A 14,982-nucleotide genomic window follows, 5' to 3' on the forward strand; every position below is an offset into this window, starting at 1 on the left:
GTGAGACACCCTGTTCCTTGGCACTGCCTGACCCGGGAGGCCATGCCTGGCTGCCCAGCTGTTCTTCTGCCTTCTGGCACCAGGTTCCACGTTTATTACAAGCAGCTACTTGCAGAGCAGGAACGCTGTTTCTAAAGGGGTCTTGCTCGTTGTGCCCGGACCGGAAGGTGGATCGCGAACACTCTGAGACCTCAGGTTTGGACGGAAGCAACCAAGTCAAGTCGGGAGCAGAGGCCGCTCAGGCAGCAGAAGAGGCAGAGCGCCCTCTAGCGGCAGGCCTGGCCCTTCCAGGGAGAAGGCGGAAGTGCTAGTTTGGTTCACGGGGCTGACTGCCTACAGCCACCTGCAGCCGCCTGGGAGAGAGCGTGGTGCCTGGTTTGGGTCCAAACATCCAGGCTCTGGGCAATTGCAGGGATAGCAGCATTCAAACCCCAACCCAAGAAGTGATAACACAGATTCTACCTATCAGTAACCTGGCTTAATTAAAAATAAGGCCACAGCAGGAAGGCAAGCATATGGCGAAGGCCCCCTGAGTGTGTGTGTGCGCTGTGTGTGTGTGTGTGTGTGTGTGTGTGTACCACATGACACAGACCGGGAACCTACACCTATCCCAGGAGCAGGCCTGTGTACCATGGCTTCTGCCAAGGGTGCCCCATCAACACAGTCCTACCCCAGGCAAAACTACACAGACTCAAACCAGAAACCTCTCAGCCAACAAGCCCCTCTACACAAGTCCTGAGAGGCTGCAGAAATCCCAAATGGAAATTTACAGAATGGCCCCACCCCTTGGAATAGCTGGCTCTGGGCCACACACACAAGCACCATGGACATGTACAGGGGTGCACAGTGGACATCCAGGGAGTCTGGCTCAGGCGAGGGTACAGAGCCCATCACAGGATCCTCAGATAACTGGATCCAGAGCAGGCAGGAACATAAAATGTGAAGCGTTTCTACTGCGGTGGCAGAATTACACAGCTTGGACCATGTACAAACCACAGACGGTTACTCACCTATCCTCTCTGGGCCACAGATTCTTCGTATACAAAAAAAAAAAAAAAAAAAGAAGAAAGAAAGAAAGAAAAGAAAAAAATATCTGTCCTTTTTACCTTAAACCATGAGGCTGGTTTCAGGATCAAATGAGAGAAATTCCTGAACTGTCATTCGGCTTTAAAATGTAAAGGATCTGTATTGTATTTTGTAATAAATTCGTGTTGAATATAAACGTGTCTTCCCAAAGTCTTTGTATGAAATCAGCTTCAGAAAGATGGACGTACCATGTTTCAAGGTGCAAGGACCCCACCCACCACTCCACACCCCCACGGAGAAGCCCACACCACTCACGGTGCACCCAGGTAGGGCTGAGCTAGCCCCTGTGGTTAATGCTACAACTGGCAGTAGGTCCTCCTGGGACTGTGGATAGTGCACAAGCAGGCCACCAAGAGGGGCGTCACCAGACCCTCCCTCCGACCCTCCGGCGCTCCTCCCTCCCTCCCACCAGGGCTCCCCAAGCAGAGGCGGGTGGGAAACTCTTCAGTGTATGTAGATCCGGTCGGACACCGCTGCGGGCAAGTGGGTCATGACCTGCATTCGAAGCCACCAGTAGTAGTCCATGGGGTGGTAGCGAGTGTAGGGGCTGGCAGAGGTCAGGGCGTGGGTGACAGCGTTGATAACAGGGGACGTGTCTGTGGAGCCGCTGTTGCAGTAGGTCTCCATCTTGGCGATCTTCTCGTCAAAGTACTTCCTGCCGTAGTCCTGGCGCACTACCTCGGGCAGCTCATCCCACATCTTATTGGCAATGGCCTGAATGCGCTCGGGGCTGTAGAGGCTGGTGGCGGCGATGAAGTTGCCAGGTTCCACCACGCTGACCTTCACGCCCAGCGGGTGCATCTCGTAGCGCAGGCAGTCGGAGAAGGCCTCCACCCCGAACTTGGTGATGCAGTAGGGCGAGCGGGCTGGGTTGGCCATGCGGCCCAGCATGCTGCTGATGTTGACGACGCGGCCTGCGGAGGAAGACGGCAGAGCCTTGCTTACAAGGCGCTGACTGGTCGGGCAGAGGGTGGGGCCAGGCAGGTTGCTTTGATGCCTGAATTACCCAGGGTCAGGGGGGCCTTCTAATACACAGTCGAGGTCGGCTCAGGCCACATGTCCAGCTTTTCCCTGATTATGCTAGGCAGGACAGGCCAAGAGAAATGAGCCGGCCTGCATCCAGGAGGGTGTGGGGTAATGCGCAATGGATGCTAGAGCGCTGGCGGCAGGCAGCCCAGGCCAGGGTTCTGAACCTGGTTTTAGTGCTAGGACAGAGGGACAGAGTCTTCAGTACTAGAAGACGGTGAGGACCTCAAGAGGCTTTCCCACAGGCCTGGCCTTGGGAAGCAGGGTGGAGGTGGAGCCCGTCCAAGCAAGCCGAAGCGGACCTGGGACGTGCTTGTCCTGGGAATGCCCTCGGGAAGTTAAGACCCAGCCCCATCCTGGGCACCTTGGGGAGCTGCCTTTCAGAAACCTCTAAGTTGGAAGTCTCTGGAGTGTTGGGGTTTTCTTCTACAATCCTACAGAAGCTCTCGGAGTTCATCCTATCATTGCTGAGACTTTGGGAGAGATCCTATGGGATCACCCCCTTTTTGCCATCATTGTTTGCTATCTAGAGAGAACATCCAAATCAGTGACTTCTTTGGCTACCTAACATGGTCTGAGTGCTCTGTCTACTTTCCAAATTCCTAATCTCGAAGATTATTATTACTATATTTTACAATCTACCACAATAGTCTTATTTTGTAACTACAGCCTAGTGACCCAAAGAATGGATCTACCAACATGGACTTCCCAGTGCCTCTCTTGGTAGTTGCTGTACATAGACACAGCCCCAAGCACAAGGTGGTTATTTCTCTAGATTAGGTCCCCAGAGCAGGACGGCTGCTGTAATCTTTGAGCCTTTGAGACTGAGACCTCTCAGCCGCCTTCCTTTCTGAAAACCACACATACCTTTCCACCTGCCTGGCCAAGACAGCTCGCCTTACCCCCATCCATGAGACCTGCACGGCCCCCGGGAAGTCCTGTGCTCAGCCTCACTGGGGTACGCAGGCTGGATCTGCAGAGACCTCTTTCCAGTCTAGGCAAAGATGAAAAGACAGGATGGGAGGAAAACCCTTTCCAACTCACCTTTGGCCCTTCGGATGAGGGGGAGAAAGGATTTCGTCATCCGCACGGTGCCCCAGAGGTTCACTTCTGCCACTTCCTTGTAGGTCTCCATGCTGGTGAACTCCACTTCTCCGAAAGTCGAGATGCCCGCATTGTTAACGAGGCCCCACAGGCCTGGACAGGATGGAACAGAATCACTGTCACCATGCAGCCTTGGCCTCGGACACCACCCATCACCCTGAAGCTATGCCTCTCCTCACTTTTGTCCCTTTCCCTCCAAACTTGCCACTTCGAAGGCTCTTGGGACATTTCCTAGAATCAGCAAGAGTAACAGGAGACAGAGAGGCCTATGGTACAGGTTGGGACCCTGTCTTACGTCTAAAACATCCAATTACCATCTCACGTCTCCCTGCATGGTCTCTCTGGGCCCACAATGACCCAGCCCTGCCAGATGTCTGCAGCCTGGGGTCACTCCCACTGGCTCCACACGGTCACCTCCCCGCAGCCTGCACTGTGTCTCCATTCCTGCCCCTGCACCTTCGCTTGTCTTCCACCTCTGGCCAAAAGCCTGGAGAACCCCAGGAGTCTTCCAGGCCAAGCCTTCTCTGGAGGCCTAGGGAGGGGACCCAGTATCCAGGGTCTCATAGCAGTTAGAGGCTCAGCTAAGACTTCACCTCAGGTCCAGCCCCAGTCCTGATCCATCCTGAGCCCCTGACCGTGACCTCGGATCTTCCCCTCCCACAATACGCACTGTTTGCTGTTATCCCTGGTGAGCCCCACCACCCGTGTGTATACGCCTGGTCTCGGCTGGTTGAAAACACCCCTCAGCCTTGTGTGGTCCCAGGCAGAGGACAGAGCTAGAGCAAACAGACACGCTCCGAGTAACCTGGGTTGACTGTTTCCTATAAGACCAGAGAGGGGACAGCTGGTTTCCGCAGACCCGGGAACCCTGGTGCTAGAAGGATCCTTGGAGCTCTGACAGCTACTTTTGTCACCAGGGAAGCAGAGGCCCTTCAGCATGCGCAACCGGTCAGAGGCAGAGCAGAATGAGGGAAGGAGGCTCCAAGGAGGCCAACTTGCTTTGCAGGGCCTCTGAGTTCCATCTGTGGGGCGTGAGGACTGCATGGGCCGCAGCCTCCGGACAGAGCTATCCTCCTGCCTGTGGGAGCCCTGGTCCCACTTCGCTTTCCAAGTTAATCATGGAAACGAGTTTGTATGCATGACAGAGTAATTGGTCTCTAGCTGCGTTCCTTCCGTGTTATCCAAATTAAAGCTTCAACTGACCTCTTGTGCCTTCTCCTTCAATTATGGAGAATTAAGAACATTTATCAGGGAAGGAAACTGCTAGTTAACAAAGTGCTCATGAAGCTCTCACTCCCCACAGCGGCTGAGCGGCAGCCACAGGCTCTCGGGTCTCACCAGTGACCTAGCACTGACGCAGCCACCAAAGCCCGTCCTCCCCGGAAGTCTTCACCACTCTCTTCTTCCCAGGAAGAGCCAGAGGCCTCCTACCACCTGCCAAGACTGACCTGTCACCCTCCACCTTCCAAACCATAAGCTGTCACTCCTTGTTCCCTTTTTATGCAACGTTAACCTTTCTCTTGCCCCTGGCTCCCTCCCTCCAATGTTGAATACATTAGATGCTCAGTAAGGGTTTCTCAGATGAATGAAGGTCTACAGATACCATGTCCCGAGATCCCAAAGAACCTCCTCTTTACCATGCTACATCTTCACACCGCCATCTGTTTTCCTTCCCTCCACGAAGAGGCTTCTGAGAACACAAACCACACCCTCCAGACCCCGGTTCCCTGCCATGCTGGGTCCCAGCCCTGCTGCTGACCCATGGTGTCTGGGGTGCAACATGGTAAGGGTGCCCCATCACCCTCACCTCCCATCTTCACTCCCCTCAACCTCTCCCCAGTATGAGCTCTACTCATGGTTCTCTACACTCATTCCTCCCTTGGAGCATCTCTTCTATCCTCCCGGCCGCCCTTCTTCTAGCCACCCCCTAAATACAGGCATCCTCCAATGTCCTGTCCTAGACCACCTGCTCTCAAATTATGCTCCGTGCCTAGGCAGCCTTGTCTTCTTTATGTTCATGGAAATTTGTAGCTGCTTTGTGTTTGGTTCACATACAACCTCATCCCACCTAAAATGCATATTTTCTCCCTAACAAAAAACTAATTACAGCTGACACCGATATCCAAAAAAGGGTAATTGAACTTGACCTGTGAAAGCACATGGCTCCTGGATTATAGCTCCACTGACTTGATAAGCAGTAACAGTCTGTGGAGCTAGGAGGCCTCAGCCAACACTCCACATAAACTCAAAATGAACACTGCTGCTCATTCCCGGCGACGGCTGTTTCCCTGCAACAGCCCCAGCAGTCACCACACAAAGGGCTCCTGTGTACCCCTTAGACTCATTGCTCTCCTCCGACTGCGGTCTCCTCCTCCTGATGGTCACTCTCACCTCAGTGCCCTGCACACAGGTCCCCAGCATCCCCTCCCCATGCACCAGCATGGCAAGCTCCAGCTGCCCTAGCCCGCGCCTTACTTTCCTCTTTGCTAACAGACCCCTGGACCTCTTCTCCCCAATCTGATGAGAACTATTAATATCACTGATCAAGATCAAAAGGACAGAGGTCCGGCCCTGAGCTAAGCACTCTGCGTGCATTTGTTCCAAAGCTAAGCTATCCCAGGTCTGGAGGACACAGTTGGGGCTCCAGGAGGTTAAGCACCTTACTCAGTGTCACTCAGCTAACAGGGGGACAAGATAATTTGGACCCTGGTCTGTGTGAAGACACAGCCCTCATGCTTGACCCTGTGCCACTGTCGGCTTCCTCTGCCATCTCATCGAATCTGTGCCTTTTTTCCTCTCTCCACAGCATTAGTCTGGGGCCTTGTCATCTCCATCCTGTATCACTGGAAAACTTCTCCCAGGTCTCCCTGTCACAGCTTCTGTCCTCCACTTCCATCCTGGCCAGCCCCTCAGCTAGACCCTTCTCTGTCCTCTCTCGGTCACTTCTTGCTCTGACGATTCCCTCTCGCAGTAGGTTTGGGAGGCCTCCCTTGCTGGGTTTCTTGTTCTGCCCTCTGGAAGCCTGAACAGTCAGCCCCTCCCCTGCCTCATGGCTCCTCCTGCCTCTGCTGCTCCCTGGCTCCACCCAGCCCTCCAACCCTCACCCCATGTTATTCTGCTCATGTGCCTGCAGTGATCAGATCTAGGCATGAGCACTGGCTGTGTGAGCAGAGCATTTCTCCCTCTTCACAGATAGGTAAGCTAAGGCCCACACAGGGGAAGGTGTGAGCCCAAGGTCACACTTCTAGTAAGAGAGTGAAGCCCACCATAACTCCAGACTTCCCACTCTCAGACTGAGGGTGTCCCAGATGTAGGACTGGGTCTTCTCTATCCATGGCACTATGTCCCCAGTGCTGTAATGGTTCCGAAGAGGTCCTGCCATGAAGCCACCAACTTACATCTGGCTGGTGTCCTACCACAATCCTCCTGCCAAGTCACACCCTCATTGGTGCTCAGCACACTACCAAGCATACAGCAGGTACTCAATAAATATCTCCTGACTGTGAGGTTAAGTGATGGTTTCAACATACAGCCTGCCGGTCGGCTCACTCAGCCTTTTGCTGGGATGGGGTGGGCAGTGCTGTCTCCAGGCTCCAGATGTCCATCCGGACATCTGTTACTGGAACTTTCTGCAGAGCTCTGCTGGCTGTGGCAGATGGCTCACCTGTTCTAATCAGACAAGCCCCTTCATCTCACCCCCCAAGGCTGGCTCCCCTGTTCCACAGAACCAGGATGAAAGGCACTTGTCTCCTGAAAGGATCCTGCCTGTGTAGAGTGAGTTGGAAGCGAGCACAGGCTTAGGGAACCCAGGCTGATCTGAAAGCTCTAGAAGGGCGCCACCTGGAGTTCAGAGATAGCATTGCCAGAGAAGGGGAGAAGGACAGAGGCTTTACCGGGAAAGACAGCCCTGGGTAGGGCAGGGGTGGGGGCCACAGGGAAGAGAAAGAGGGGGAGGGAGAAGTGGGGACAGAGAAACCAGGACAACCACATGTCCAACAGATTTCTCATCTTTTTCATACCAAAAAAATCTTCAAATCTTTTGCCAGAAAATGCAGTATTAGGTAAGTAAGCTCATGCTGTGGTTTATCAATCCTCACTGGAATGTGTCATTTGGAAAAAGGCAGCAGGGAAAAGTTTATGTATCGGGGTGGGACTAGGGTTTGAACTCCCGTCCCAGGGCAGTGCGGGTGAGTGCCTCTCCCTGTGTTCCGGGTCTGTCCTGCCTTGTCGGTCAAGCGAATTGGCCCAGACCAATACAGGGAATGGAGGTGACTCTGCCCTGGCAGCGGGGGACCAGGACCAGGGTCCTGAGCAGGTCCAGCTCGGGTGCAGCCCCACTCTGTTCTCAGGTCTACAGTGATAAGTTATTTCCATGGGCGCTGTGGATCACCACAAACCCTCAGGCTGCCATGAAGTGGCCTCACAGCACGGACTCCTGCCTCCTGGTTGATGAAAGCAAGCAGGAGGGGTAAGGTGGACTGTACCTCCAGAGCGGGGAATCACCCCAGGGGGACACATCCTGCCTCTTCTTAATGGGACAGGAGCCCTGGCTCTGCCTGTTAATTATGAAATAGATGTTTAGTGAGTTAGGGAACTCATAGGCCTCTCCTCTGAGAGCAGACCAGCCTGGGAATGGCCCTCTTTGGAGGTGGCGGTGGCCCAGGGCTGCCAAGGGGATGCGTCAGGGACAGGCTGGCAGCCTGAGCAACAGCTTCCCTGACAGCCACATGGCACAGGAGCTCTGAGGCAGCTGCTGGCTGACAGCAGTATCTCTGTTCGGCTCATAAAGGCTCGACAGAGCCCAGCCCCGCCCCTGGTGGTCCCCTGTCCTCCCCTTCTCCCCGCTAAGGCCTGAAGTCACCACTCAGGAGAGATGCCTCCACCCTTTCTGTGGGAAAGAGAGAACCCTCTCTGCCTGGTTGGCCAGGAAGGTAAACACCTTAGAGGAAGCAAGTCACCCAGAATCATCACGGCTGTGTGCTCCATGAACGGGGTCCCCTCCCTTCTGTTGGACAGAGCCCCTCCCACCAAGATCCCTCCCTGGGGCTGAACTGGGAGAGAACACCCGAGTCCTTATGTTACTGGAACTTTCTGCAGCAGGTGACCTTGTCAGTGACTGGCCCTCAAACTTTCTGTTCCTCTAGGTTCTGGGGGCACAGTCCCCACCCTCTCTGCCAGCTGCCTCTCCCCTTCTCCACCCCTAATTGCTCATGTTCCCAGGAAGCACACCATCTTGCCTACTCTAGCCTCACCTCCAGGCCTGGACATCTGGTCTCCATCCAGACATTCCCACAGGGCATCCTATGGGCACTCCCCATCCCTCATCATGCTCCTGCAGTGGGTTGGGGGGGACCGGGCATCAGGAGAGGCCTCGTGCCCCTCCCTCATCCCCACATGTATCCATCACCAAGTCTAGCCAGCTATGCCTTCCCGACTCTGATCCCTCTACATCCCCAAACACCCACTGCCCTTGTTCAGTACTCCAGCACTCACGCTCTCCCTCTAAATCTACCCTCTACACTGCTGCCCCAGTCCCCAGACTGATAGTTCATTCCCCCTGGGGCATCAACAGTGGGCCCGGTGTCCTCAGGAGTGCGGCTATGGGCCCCAGGCCCCGGAGGACCTCTGTTCTCAACCCCACTAACTGCCACCACCTCCACCAGACTTGACCACGGACTTGGCCCCCCCAGCATATCCTGTGTGCTTCCCACCATTGTTCCTTCTCTCCCTGACTCTGGAATGCCCTTCTTGCACCCCGCCACAATCTGCTCTCCCTAATGGGCTCCCCACCCCACCCAGGACTGGGCTGTGACCCTCTGTCCTGTGCTGCTTCCTGAGAGGGAGTGTGGAGATCATTTGGGTTAGCCCCCCAGTGAACCTTGGAGAGGTACTTGGGAACAAGGACTATGTCTTGGCCATCTCTGTGTCCCCAACACTTGGCCCAGAGTGGGCATTCGATGAACATTGTCTGAACTGACCTGCCCCTGTGCTCATCTGTTCACCACTCCTAGACGTTTTGAAAGCACCTCTGGCTTTATTTCCAATTGCCTTATTGCACAGGTGTGTTTAATTTAACCCACTTCCTCCTGCTGTGTGAGAGGAAGAGTTTCAACAGCAGGGCAAGCAGGCTTTTGCAAGATACCGGTAAATGGGGAGTAGTGTTTAGGAAAGGGGCCCTCAGAACAGCTGGTGCACTACACCCTGCAGCCCCAAGGGGCCCCCTACCTTTCTCAGGGTCCTCCAGGCTCGAGCGGACGATCTCCACCACTTTCTCCACCTCCTCGTTCTTGCAGACATTGAGCTGGACGGTTCTTAGTCGATCACTCTTCAAGCTATCCAGCTCCTTGACCCCATCGTCTCCTTTGTCCTGGGGAGGAGAGAGGAGCTGCTTCGACCACCTCCTTCCCACTCTGCCTCCAGTCGCAGGACCAGGCCGAGGCCCTGCCAGAGCCTGGGGCTTACTAACAACTCCAGAGAGTCTCTGGAGACCCGCTGGGGCTGCTCATCTGGCAGGTGGCTCTCTTCAACCCCAGGACTGACCACATGTCAAGCCAATCCAAGTGCCACAGACACAAGCCCCCAAGGCTTTCCTGGAAGGAGTCTCTCTCTAAGCCAAGGTTGCGAAGTGAGGCCCTACCAGGGCTAGGCATGTGGGTGTCCGACAATGGGGAGGGTGGGGACTTGGGAATGAAGCACATGCCTACCTCTCCACCCCTGCCAGCTGCTGCCAGCATGGGTATGGGTGTAACCCAGGCCTACCAGCTGCTCCGATGTTTAAGCTAGTAATTAGGACTTCCCAGTTTTTTAAGTGTTGGCAACTTACTCACGTTTAAAAAACAAAAACTAAACACTGTGTAAAGCAAAGCACATTCACAGGCCACATGTGACTGGAGGCTGCCGGTTTGTCACCTCTGGTCTAAGCCACAGGCCTGTCACTACCAAGATGGTCAGAAGCCAGAGCAGCTCTCATTCCAGTCCCATCACTACCCAGGCTCTGTGCCCTCAGGTGCAACCCTTCACAGGTGCCCAGTTTTTCCAGCTTCGAAATAAGAAATAAGGACAATGCCACCTGTCCTGACCTGCTCAGGTTACTGGAATGATAGAGTCATCTTTATTAAAAACCTGTTAAACTGTCGAGCTAAATCCAAGCATTACTAAACATGAGAAAGGGTCACTCACTCAGCGAACATTCCCTGGGCCTCCATCATGTCCCAGCCCTGCGCTAAGAACTAGATACACAAAAATAAATAACTCAGCCCCTGTTATCAAAGAGGCACATTTTCGGGAAGGGGGCAGGTGCATAAGGGAACAATGTGGGCAGTGTTTGCGGCATGAAAGCTGGCGGGAGGGGAGAGGCTGCCCAGAAGGTGGGACAGGCCTTTCAGGAGAAGTGATAGCCGAGGCCAAGGACCAGAGCAGCCCTGGGAAATGGGACATTTCAGACAGCGGTGAGACCTTTGCAGGCAGAGCAGATGCATAAGGAAGTCGTTGCACAGGAGGCTGGGGAAGTGGGCAGGGGTCTTCTTGGGGCACGGTGGTGAGCTGCTGGAGGGCGTGAATAAAAGCCAGCATCATTTACTGAGTGCTGACGGTGCTTCCCACTGTGCTAAGCACTTGACATACATTTCTCACTAGTCTGCACACCATGAGGCGGGTTCTATTACCATATTTCATTCTTTCTAGGACCCGTATCTTCTCCACCTTAGGGATGAGCTATACCGTTGTAAAAAGCAAACACTGTCAGTTACAATGGAATTGGCGGTGACTTTCTCAGTGGTGCAGGAAACAGGAAGGCATCTAGTGAGAGGACAGCAGGAGCTGCCAGGGGCTGCAGTGAGAGGGAAATGCATACTCTCAGCAAGGACGTGCGCGGGATACAGGTGGTATTGATGCTAACCTCCCTGGCAAGGCCAAGAGTAGGAAGCATATGGATGGCCGCATACATCCATGGTGAAAAACTCTCTAGGAATTAGGCTCAGCCTGCTAAGTGGTCTGAACCAGAAGAACCCTAACCCCAGAACAAGACATTCGCATCACACCACATCAGAGAGACATAGGAGAGAGTAGTGAACGGACTGTGTCCAATGGGGCCAGAGGGGCTGGAGATAATCGCTCTGGAGAGGGACCTGGGAAGAACACAAGATTGAAGGAGCAGTCTGGTCCCATGGAGCCCACCAAACAAAGCAGGGCCAAAAAGTCAAATTCAGCCCAAAATGAGTAATGATTTTCACCATCCAGATGGCAAGACTGCCCCAGAGGAGTCTGGACAATGAAAGTGGAGGTCAGGGTTGGGGCAGGGTGGGGAACATGGTGTGGAGAAAACCCCGGCATCACACAGACATCAGGCTGGTCCCCACTGTCCCCAAGAGCTCTTCCACTGTTAAACAGTCAGCCTCTCCAGGGAGCCTCCGCTCTGGGCCTGAAAAGAAGCAGCATGTGTGGCCCTCTGAATCTCTACCTGGCCCAGCACCAGGCATGCCAATGACACCCAGAGTTCCCTCTGCCCAGGGCAGCCCTGTGTGAGGCTTGGTTAGTCTAAGGCTTGGCTCTGAAACTCCCTGGCAGTGCCCACTTCCCGGACAACATGGCAGGTATCTCATGTATAGGCCTAGAGCTTCTGCTACTGTTCCTGCAGAGGGTCTGCCAGCAAATAACTCCCAGAGACGACAGCTTCCAGTCCAGAGGAGGGAAGGGCTGGTGCCCACAGACACCAAGAAAACATGCATCTTGTTTGAATGCAGTCTTCATGTCATGCCTCCTCGAATGCCCCTCAGAGTGGAGCCCAGGCAGACCGTGTCCCTGAGCGGGTGCTGAACCCTACTTCCAAGAAGATAGGCCCCTGAGCACCCTGTCCTCCTCCTGGCCTTTGTGAACCCTGCCACCACATTTTGGCAACTCTCGGACTCCACACCAGACGTCTCCTTGAGCCTCCAGCCAGCCCTGAGGCCATGTCTCCAAGGTCCCCCAGGGAGGCTCTTCACCTGGTTCAGGGTCCCCACGTGAACTCGGTTTGGAGTGTGGCAGCTGAGACCTGCTCTCGGAGGAAACCAGCCATTCGTCCCACGGCTCACAGCTTCAGGCTCAGCATTCAGGATCCCAGGAGAGAACCCCATCTCCTCCCTTCCCCTGCCAGGTCTCCCCAGCAGTCCTCCTCACTCTGAAACGGCCTCCACATCCCGCTCCAATGGCCTTGTCAGCGGGGACAGAGACAGTCAGCTTGCCTTCACTGTTCAGAGAAAACCTTTGCTGACCACCCTTAGCCCCAGGGCCACAGAGCACGGTGGCCGGTCTCCTTCCAGCTCCACCTGTCCTCAGTCCAAGGCTACACTGCTTGGGCCCCACCGCGTCCCTGGCTCCAGGGTTTCTGTCCTCATCTTCATTAGTCTTGCTGCTCGGGGACAAGCTTCGAGTCCTGCTGTGTTGGTGACTATGGAACTGGTTGACTGATAAACCCACTTTTATCATTATCCCTTTCCATTTCATCAGTGAGCTCTTTTCTACCCTTGCATGACAAGTTAGGCAATTCTTACAGTGTTTCCACGCATTCTCAGATAATAGCCTATTTGTTCGACTTCAAGGGTCCAGTTCAGTCTACTAATCAAGGAACCCCAGAGAAGCCTGGTTTGAAAACCCAAGTCTTCCAGCTTCTATGCAATTTAAAGTCTGTCCTGACCCAGGCCTGGGGAGTGTGGGAAGCCCAGGGACGCCAAACGGGTGAAGACTGCCTTTCCCCTTATTTTCTAGGTCCTCCTCACGTCTTCCTTAATCTATGACCCTTCCAGGGTTGGATCCAGGGGCTGGCAAATTAAGGGGCAAGACGGCAGTCTTCTGAGGCTGGTCTTGTTGTCTGCTGTTGGTGTCCAGGGACAGCAGGTGCACGAGCGCTGGCCCTCCCTGCAGGGTGTGCTTTCATGCATTCTGCAGAGATCCATCCCCCGGACACCTCCAGCCAGGCCTCTTCTTTCTCTACCCGGGCTTCAGTGAGGTACCCCTTCGGCTGGGTAAACATGGGTGGTCCTAGGAGTCTCACTGGATGGGTGCCCTTACGATGACTCCAAGAGCTCTCCCCTTCATCCACATCACGTCCAGGCCAGAGTGTCCAACCCAGGCAGGACAGCCCTCTCCTGGTGGAGCTCTCTCTGCTCTGCTTCCAGATGAGGCACTCCGGCCTCATTCTTGGGCCTCTAGGCGTCTTTTGGTCAATATTAACATACCCTTCTGTGGCTGAGGACTCCGGAGCATTAATGGTAAGCTCTCTAGGAGTTCTTTTTTTTTTTTTTTTAATAATTTATTTACTTATGGGGTGCCTGGGTGGCTCAGTGGGTTAAAGACTCTGCCTTCAGCTCACGTCATGATCCCAGAGTCCTGGGATTGAGCCCCGCATCAGGCTCTCTGCTCAGCTGGAAGCCTGCTTCCTCCTCTATCTCTGCCAGCCTCTCTGCCTACTTGTGATCTCTGTCAAAAAAATAAACTTTTAAAATCTCAGAAAAAAAAAAAAAAAAACCCTCTCCATCCTTACATGATTATTCATCCCATTCTTAAAAAAAAAAAAAAAAAGGAAAATTTACTTATTTATTAGACTGAGAGAGACACAGTGAGAGAGGGAACATAAGCAGGAGGAGTGGGAGAGGGAGAAGCAGGCTTCCCGCTGAGCAGAGAGCCCGATGTGGGCTTGATCCCAGGACCCTGGGATCATAACCTGACCTAAGGCAGGCATGTAACAGCTGAGCCACCCAGGCGCCCCTCTAGTAGTTCTTTAAGTTTTTATTTTAATTCCAATTATTTAACATCCAGTGTTCTATCAGTTTCAGGCCTACAATTCAGTATTCTCACACTTCCTTACCCAGCCGGGGCTCATCAGGACAAGTGCGCTCCTTCCTCGCCATCCCCCGTTTCCGCCATCCCCCCACCTGGCTCCCCTCTGGTGTCCGTCAGTCTGTTCTCCGTAGTTAAGAGTCTGTTTCTCCAAGTAGTGTTCTTGAAGCCCACCTCACTGAGACCAGAGGGAAAATATCACAGCACGGTAACAACTCCGTCCAACCTCTCAACCTTCTCCAACCTTCTCCACCTCCATTTCTACCACACTGAGCCAGATGACGGACTGAACCTGGCAGCAGGGTTTTACAGACTCTCGGCCTGTTCTGCTAGGTGGTCCAGCACCTCCAGGCCGGATGAAGACACTCGCCAGGTAAAATGGAAGTGTCTGTCACGCGCACAAGGAACGGTGAAGAGGAACAAGCCTGGGGCCTTGTAACGGTCACAGGCTGAGCAGTGGGAGCGCTAGCAAGGGAGGGGAAGCAAAACAAGAGAGCGTGGTATCCAAAAGTCATGCAACAAAGGGTAACATGAAAGAGTGGTTTTTTTGGTTAATGCTGTGTATAGGTTCAGTATGCTCTGGTCTGCGAAGGGGCCACTTGATCCGGCAAAATGGGGGCTGCTGGCATCCTCGATAAAAGCTGTATCAGAGGCACCCTGGCACCCCCCACTCCCCTGTCCGGCCCTGACTTCTCTGCCCAGCTGGTCTCCTCTTACTCTGTGATGGCTCTGGGCTTCAGCTTCCTCGGACTGCTGATGATGTCCAAATACGCTATCAGCACCCACCTCAGGAAACTCCTGTCCGTCCTTCCATATGGCAGCAAGATGCTACCTTGGCCTATCGAGCCTTCTTTTTTTTTTTTTTTTTTTTTTTTTTTTAAGATTTTATTTATTTATTTGACAGAGAGAAAGAGAACCCAAGTAGGCAGAGAGGCAGGCAGAGAGTGAGAG

The 14,982-nt window shown here is 53.9% G+C and overlaps 1 protein-coding gene across 3 annotated transcripts in view; it reads right to left on the minus strand.

Annotated features, from left to right (window-relative positions):
• Nucleotides 1–1,160: 1,160 nt before the first annotated feature.
• BDH1 (3-hydroxybutyrate dehydrogenase 1) overlaps nt 1,161–14,982 on the minus strand; it is a 42,447-nt gene continuing 28,625 nt past the window's right edge. For all 3 annotated transcript variants that reach the window (XM_059391245.1, XM_059391244.1, XM_059391246.1), the window contains exons 5-7: nt 9,442–9,583; nt 3,157–3,309; nt 1,161–2,000 (exon numbers count right to left, since the gene is read on the minus strand). In XM_059391245.1, coding sequence (XP_059247228.1) covers nt 1,531–2,000; nt 3,157–3,309; nt 9,442–9,583 — 765 coding nt within the window. In that variant the 3' untranslated portion in view covers nt 1,161–1,530. The remainder of the gene's footprint in view (nt 2,001–3,156; nt 3,310–9,441; nt 9,584–14,982) is intronic.

The sequence above is a fragment of the Mustela nigripes genome, chromosome 2, assembly GCF_022355385.1.
Source record: "Mustela nigripes isolate SB6536 chromosome 2, MUSNIG.SB6536, whole genome shotgun sequence".
NCBI lineage: Eukaryota > Metazoa > Chordata > Mammalia > Carnivora > Mustelidae > Mustela > Mustela nigripes.